Source organism: Mus caroli, unplaced genomic scaffold (genome assembly GCF_978045245.1).
Source record: "Mus caroli unplaced genomic scaffold, Mus_caroli_1 scaffold_2, whole genome shotgun sequence".
Classification (NCBI taxonomy): Eukaryota; Metazoa; Chordata; class Mammalia; order Rodentia; family Muridae; genus Mus; species Mus caroli.
The window spans coordinates 40,497,012-40,505,130 of NW_028227257.1; the positions used below are offsets into that span (position 1 = coordinate 40,497,012).

General features: G+C 37.5%; 1 protein-coding gene across 1 annotated transcript in view; it reads right to left on the bottom strand.

The window, feature by feature from the left end:
* Sptlc3 (serine palmitoyltransferase long chain base subunit 3) overlaps positions 1-7,574 on the bottom strand; it is a 137,109-nt gene extending 129,535 nt beyond the window's left edge. Inside the window, exon 1 of the mRNA XM_021156536.3 lies at positions 7,458-7,574. Coding sequence (XP_021012195.1) covers positions 7,458-7,574 — 117 coding nt within the window. The remainder of the gene's footprint in view (positions 1-7,457) is intronic.
* Between the last annotated feature and the right edge of the window lie 545 nt (positions 7,575-8,119).

Genomic DNA, 8,119 nt, shown 5'->3' on the forward strand with positions numbered 1-8,119 from the left:
GGCACACATATCTGAGGGATTAGCCAGCTTCTTTTCTAATCTAGGCATTTTTTTCTTCTAAGAAGCCATAAGAATTATATTGACATGATGAATTAGATTTTATTTCTATTTTTATTTTCTTGAAAACATCCTACTTTTAAAAGCTCGAACCTATCCCTGGGCTTGGACTAGAACACACATATTGTCTACATGCCACCCCAAAGTTTCTAGTACCTGGCCATCAAAAATGATCTTGTGCCTAGCAACTTTTACAAAGATGGTATTTTCCCTCCGTCCCTCTGTCCCTCCCTCTCTTCCTCCTTCCTTTTCTCCCTCTCTCCCTGCCTTCCTCCCTTCCTCTTTTCTTCTCTCTGACAGATTTTCAGTCTGTAGGCTTGGCTGGCTTTGACATTTTGACTTTCACATCTCTCTCTCCTCTGTGCTGGGATATAGGTGTGGGCTATCATTTCCAGTTGAAGAAGATAGTTGTTAGTCATCATGTTACAAGTACAATGGCATATATAATAGCAGGGTATAGAACTTTGATAGTTACAATGAATCAATTAATTTGATCAGTTTTTTTTAAACATTTAGTCCTAAATTAGTCATAGTACTTACTGTTTTTGCAAAGGATCAGAATATTGATTCTCAACATACCAGGCAGTTCACAGGTTCCAGAGAATCCAATGTGCTCTTTTGTACTCCAAATGCACACACACATACACACACACACACACACACACACACACACACACACACACACACATACACTGAATGTAAAAGGGATAGAATGAAAGAAGAAAATAAATACTGATGTCTAGGTTTTTGGTCTGAGCCACAAGAAGGATGGAGTTGTTGTTTACTGAGAAGTGAAGGGCCATAACCAGAGCAGGTTTAAGCAATGGAAAGAAGGACTCAGTTGTTCATAAGTTATGTTTAAGAACTTTTTGAATATTCAAGGTCAGAGATTAAATAGGGAATCAAGTGTGTGTGTGTGTGTGTGTGTGTGTGTGTGTGTGTGTAATACCATTTGTAAATACCTACTGTAGGTATAGTGAGGAGACAAGGTCAGATTATCATGAAAAACAGATAGTCTATGAGAGTCAATGCGATTGGAAAAGAGTAAAGATGCAAGGGTTGACCCCTGGGTTGCCATTGTTTATAGGTCAAAGACCTGAGCAGGAAATAAGATCACAAGAGCTAGAAAAGAATAGTTATTGATAAAGGAGAAAAAACAAGAGTAGCATATCTTAAAAAAACAAGAGAAGAAATGTCTTAATAAAAAAATGTATCTGTTTCATTGCTCATTGCAAACTTGAAGTTAAGTATTTTACAAAGAGGTTTATATCATGGACAGTCTTGAAGACTGAGTCTTCAAATCAGATTGCTGGCCCTGACAATGGCTCCCTTGTTTCTATTAGTTCATGATGAAGAACAAGAGATCACATATAGACAGAGAGAGAATGACTTGGGGATTATACTCATGCTCGTAGTTCCATCTGATGAGAACCAACTCAGGGTGCCAAAAGATCTTTATTACTCCCAAGAGCTATGTCTAGTCATCTAATGACTTCATTAGGCTTAGCTCTTGAAAGTCCCATTACCTGTGTACTACCATGCTGAGTATCAGTAAACATGTCAACTCTTGGGGAAAACAGTCAGTCAATATTCAGATCATGGTAAGGGAGAGTGAATATTTGTGACAAATACCAAACAATGCGAAGATTGATAAGTTTCCATTGGATGAAGGAATTCAGAGTTTATGTCTAGAATTTACTAAGCTACTACTATATTTCAGACATTATTGAGCACTTTCCCACAATAGTAGTAGAGGGGAAAGGTTTAACGGCTAAGTTTAATAGATACAACTGAGTATCTCCTGTAGATAGTAAAAAAGAAATGAATTTCCTAACAACATTTAATGGTGTCTGGAGACAATCACAAGAGTTCTTCCAGTGTGTGTATTCCAGCATCAGATGTTAGTACAACAGCCCAGAAAGGTGAAGATGGACAAATCATTTATTGTCTCCCCAGGATGAACAATTATGCAAATAATTTTGATTTTGTGTAGATTATATTTGAGGTGATGTATTTGGATTTTGCAGTCAGATACATAACTAGTTTAAAACACACAATCCTTTATTCTAAACAAAACAAAACTGAGCAAAATAGGGTAAATGTTTCTTTACAGGGGAAGGAATCATGACCAAAACTTGAGAGCAATGGGTAATCAAAACAAACTCCTCAAAATATGTGCAAGTATGTAAAATGGTTATGAAACAGTGATTTCCCTATATATTGTAAACAATGTCCAGTTCCTATTGCTGACCCATAAAGTGCCACCACATTTAAAAGAACCACAACTTGGAAATCTGTCATTTGTCAGAGCTCAGTTGGGACATAAGGATCAATTGAAATAGACAGGCTCCAAGGAGAGCGGAGCCACCATGAAGCTAGCTTACTCCATAGTGGGCAAGTTGTTGAGACATCTCAGATATGAACGCAGCACAAACACTTTCTTCTTCCTACTTGAGTTTTTAGCTACTTAAGTTCCTGCCAAGAATGCTAAGTTCCAAGAGTGATTATTTCATGGTTTCAAGCTGTAAGTCTTCCTGAGGACTCCTTATAGTGCTCCTTATAGTCATACTCTATTATCTATGTAAAACTTTAGGTGGCATCTAGGTTCAATGGGAACAACATGAGATGCTACCTCATTGAGAGGTAAAAATGAGAAATGTCATACATAATTTATACTCACCGTTCATTTATTTTTGTCATCTATCATTTACTGACATCAATCTTTTCAGAACAAAAATTGCATACACTGAGCCACATATTCAGGGAAGCTATGCTTCTAGAAGTGGCAGGCATTCTATAGTACTAGGCAACTCATTTCCAGGACTCCCTATGTACTTATCTCTGAATCCAAATGACACAAGGTCACAAATGTAACTACGGTCTATAACTCAGAATTGTTTAAAGGGAAGCATAGAATAGGTCACTGCTGTGGTGTGTTTTTGGTTGGGCGTGCTGTATGTACAAAGCTCTAATATGTGAGTTTGGAGTAATCTGTGAAAATTATCTCACATTTTTATGAAGAACCAAATAGAAAGGAAAAAGCAACCCATAATACCCATAATCCATACTTACATTATTTTGTAATGTTGAATGCTGTGGGCTTCTTCATAATGGTAGTAATGAATCTTATTCCTAATACTGTTTTGTGTTTAGAGAGGCAGTGTGAATTAGGGAACAAAGCCTTGAGATTAGGGATTGGGCAAACCTAATTTCCAAACAGTTTGATGATTATGAGTGAATGACCTTGATTAAACTGTTTCCTCACTGCTGAAGCAAGTCAAGTTGAAACGTAATGAGATGGTGGATGAAAAACATTTAGAATGGCCAGTGGTCTCAAAGAGCTAAATCCATGTTGGAGAGCAGTATAATAATAATATTTTTTGTGACCTTTAACACTTTCAACTACAGAATGCTGTGGAGCAGGAAGAGCAGCAGAGTGTTCTTGGGTCCTGTGCTTACAATCACTGTCCAGGGCTTCTCAGGAGAATGGTCCCATGGTAGAGTTGGTTTTTTTTATAACATTTATGCATTTATAACCTTGAGAAGTTACTTATGTTCTTAGCACCTCAACTTCCTTATCTATATAAAAATAATAGAAATAAATAGGGGTTTAGCAGTGTTATTATGAGAATCAAGTGAGGCACATTATACTAAATGTGCTTGTGACACCAAGCAGAGACTGATAATTTTATTAGTCTTACCATTGGTGCTGTACTGATCTAAATCACTAGATTCTTTAAACTACATTCCATCTTGATTTTGCACTTCATAGACACCACTGAGAAAGTGGGTCTTTCTTTGTGATTCTATGATGATCTGTCCTTCAGCCCCTCTCACCTTCTATATTTTTTCATACATTTTCCCATTGTTGTCTCTGGATTTAGACTTTTTAGATGTTGGGTTCTAAAATGTCTTCGTAGATTGTGTTTTTTTTTCTTGTGTGTGTGTGTGTGTGTTTCTTACTTTATGCTGTGAACTGTAAACACTTTTGTAGACTATAATATGCCTATTGATTTTATGTTTTTTTTTTTAATTTTGATGTCATTTAGAAAGAAATGTTTTTGGTAAATTTTAAACCTCTTCTTTTGTGGATCTTGAGTTTTATGCTATAGAGATGATGACCTTCTTTATGTAAATACTATTTAAAAAACCTATATATCCCATTACTTTTATGTATGAATTTATAATCACCTCTAATATTTATGGTATACTCATTTGTTATCATAAAAGTCTTTAGCTATTTCATGTATAACATAGTGCTTATTACCCCTCATTATCTTTTCAAGCAATTTTTCTATTTATTTTCTACATAATTTTAAAGTTATTTGCCTGGTTTAAGATATGTTCTACCCACATGAAATTTATAAACTGCCATAGACAGAATTGCAAATGTTTTATCTTGTTGTTTCTATCGATATTATATGGATTTTGTTTTATTCTAGCTTTATTTTATGCCTCTCCCTAATATCTTGTCACTCTCTTTAAATTATTTTTTACTAATTTAAAATGTCTTAAAATTCCCATTTTTATTTTGGTGCTATTATAAAGGGACTTCTCACTTCAATAATATATTTTAAAGATTTATTTACTTTTATTTTATGTGTTTTGCATCTATGTATGAAAGTGTATAGCACATGACCCCAGTGATGGGGAGTCCAGAAGATGGTGCCAGATCTCTTAGAAATAGAGTTGTGGGGGATTGTGAGCCACCATGTGGGTGCTAAGACTTAACCTCTGGTCCTCTGAAAGAAAAGCAAGTGCTGTTATCCACTGACGCAACTCTACAGTCCATTTGAAGTTTTCAGTATCTTTTACGATGCTGTGTAAAGTTTTAAATACTTTAAACATTGCTGATCTTTCCACATTCTTGCCTATTCCTTCTGCTTTAGTGCAAAGCTGAAAAAATCTATGAAAATGATTTGAATTTGATATGTTTGTTATCTTTGAACTCAGTGGGTAAGATTTTGTTCTTGATTTTTTTCTTTACATTACTTAATAGCATAAGCCCGTGGTGATTAGTTTATGACTACATCTCAAGCACAGCCTACATAGCTCATTGGTTATTCATACTTTCCTAAGATAGAGGTAGCAGTCCCTCTGATCCCTCCAATGCCTTTTAAACAAAGAATGGGCTTAACCAGTGATAAAAAGCCTGTTTCAGGCTTTTGGATTTAGGCAATAGGATTAAGGATCAGAAAAACTCCAGAAAGAAACTCTAGATGATTTCCAAAATGGAACAGTTCTGGCTTCTGGTGATTTGTGAATTTTGGCTACTGAGTCCACATACTGGAGCCACAAAGGTCACACCAATCTACCCTGGAAGAAAATGAAGGACATTCCTAAGAAAATGCCTACCAGTGTTTACCTTTAGTTTACTATGCTGGGGAATCTTTTGCCAACAAAATCTTACATCGTAGCTGTAAGTGAAAAAGGTAACTGTGGTTTGGTGTAAACACAAAGAAGCAGAAAAAAAAAAAAACTGTAAAGGGATCTTCCTTGAAGCTGGTAGGGTTTGAGGCACTGTCCTATAGGACCTAAGTCCCAGCAAAGCATTTGGAAAATCACTGACCTCAGGCACCTACATGCTCGAATTGTTTTTGTCAAAAGGCAAGATTGTTGGTCAATGCATAGCTTGTGAAGGGGCTCATGGGGTCAAATTTTTCCTGAGGATCATGATAATAAAGATAACTTTATTCATACTTTGGAGGGAGAAAATAGGCCTTTGGTTGCTTCATCCTGTCAGGATCTTAGGCAAGCTTATTATTTCTGGAAAATATTTAAGCACAATTGAGGTTCTCAGTGGAAGCCAATTTCAACTTAGAAACTTCTAAATATATCTTAGCAAACAGGATCAGGATGGCTGGTCAGAAAGAGCTGCCAAGAAAGGCCACAGCAGTGACCCTGTCAGTTGTTCCTAAAGGAGCTCCATGACTAAGGGTGTGGTGGTCTTGGACAGTTGTTATACTTATGTACCTCTGGGATCCAATCACTGTCCCTTCTCTTTACTCTTCCATTTTCAAGCACTAGAATGTAGTTTGGAAACCATGATAAATAAAGAAAAGGAAAACTTGTTTGAAGGCATCTATGCTCAAATAAGATACCCACGAATCAGAATAACCTAGAAGGTAAACAGTGGCTAGTGAAACAGGTACTTCAGGGGCAAGGGCCATCTTAGCAATGATCAGAGTGGATGGTGCTTTGTGCTGTGCTTTCTTTTATGCCCATTCTCTTCATCCTGCTCCAGACTGAGGTTTTTGGTAGATGCTTCCCAATGTCTTCTGGTAAGAGAGGGATATGTTTGGGGGACTGTATCATTTTACTACACAAGCCAGGCTCTTGAGTACATTCTCTTGCACCTCCCAACTGGGCCTGCAAATTTGATTCCCAGCCAGCCTTGTCTGTTCTGTGTGCTTAACACATTCTGAACTTTCCCCCAGTACAGGCTGGCTTCTTAGGGTGATTGAACAAGGGAACGATTGCATGGGGTTCCACATACAACTTTCCCAATTTACCCCAGTAAGATTGTCTCTCTGTCTACTCAAGTTTGTCTTAATGAAGATTAGCTCACCATGGGACTCAAACCAGAGAGTCTGGGCCTGGTATGCAACATGCACACTTGCTTTTATTCAAGAGCCTCATAAGTTTGGGACACTATTTTGAATACGTTCTTAAATTTCTCTTGCCTAGTACACCTCCTCAAATATTTTGCAACAGCCCCAGCCTCATTCCAAAAATGAGGAAGAAAAGTGTGGTATGGAGATAACTAAAAAGTTTGTTTTAAAGATGCTGCTTTGCTTTCAGAGTTCCGAACACCCTAAGCTACACTTTCTGAAGTGTTTTTTAGAAAAGAATACTGGTGGGTCAAATTTCAAAGAGAGACTCTAGCCTGTAATCAGGTAGTGACTGTGACAATGCTCTGTTAAACATCCAAAAGATCCTTCCAACCAGAGAAACATTTCATGTCCATCAGGGACAAGGGTTATCTACCATATAATCTCCGCAAGATTTACCTTCGCTTCCCTTTTACTTCCGAAGCATCCTGAGTGTAGAAGGCTGTTTGGCGAGCCAAAGAGTTTAATCTTTCACAATCATGTCCCCCCAAAATGCTCGAGGGTAAACAAAAGAGCTTACAAAGTCCACACTAGGATCTTGTGACTCTGTATGCATCTTCTCTTGTCTAGAGAAGAAGTTCCGTTCCCACATCAAAGTTTCGTAGCAACCACACATAAAGGATTACACAAGACAGAGAAACAACACAATAAAACATCTCAAGAAAGAAACTTTTTTTTTTCCTTTTTTTTTTTTTTTGCTTTGAGTAAAGACTGTCTTAAACAGTGCTGCAAAGAAATACGGAAATATTTTAGCTGTGCAGATTAGAGATGTAAAAGATAGCCTCTTACCTGGGCTTCCTTTGAGATTCCATTTTTCACACAACCAGTGCTTTGCCTTTTTCCGTGCTGGGTCTTAGGATTGTGTCGAGTCCCATTGGTAACAGCACTGTCATTCAGATTGGCCATTGGTCGGATGTGCTGGAGCCAAGGCAGGTTCGCTTTCTGCAGTCTCCTGGAACTTCAGTCTTCAAGTAACTGAAGTAATGACATGAAGCACTGTAGGGCAGAGCCTTTAAAGGAATCCAACCAGTCAGGAATTTCCAGAAGAAGAAGCACAGCCTATCTATTGACTAGATCTTTAGCTGTTACCTTTTACTAGTCTACTCCAGTGGCATTGTGCGTTCCATGGCAACAAACCTGTTTCTGAGAGTACAGTTTGCCCTGCTAGCTGCTTTTTGAGGCTAAGGTGATTTGGAGACAAAAGAAAAAAAAATCAAGGGACAAATACTGAGGAGGCAGGCCTGAGAGGTGGAGAGACTTTTAAAGATATACACAGCTCACTCGCAGAGTTCAAAGTACTGAAGGGTTACTTACAAAGCTTTCTCTTTCATGTATCCTCTCCCTTTTGCATAAAGTTACAATGTTTTTTTCATTGTTAAGCTAACCTTTAAAAAAAAAAAACCCAAATATTCTTTGTGCCAGAAAATTGCGTTTGCAAGTGAATTCTAGGA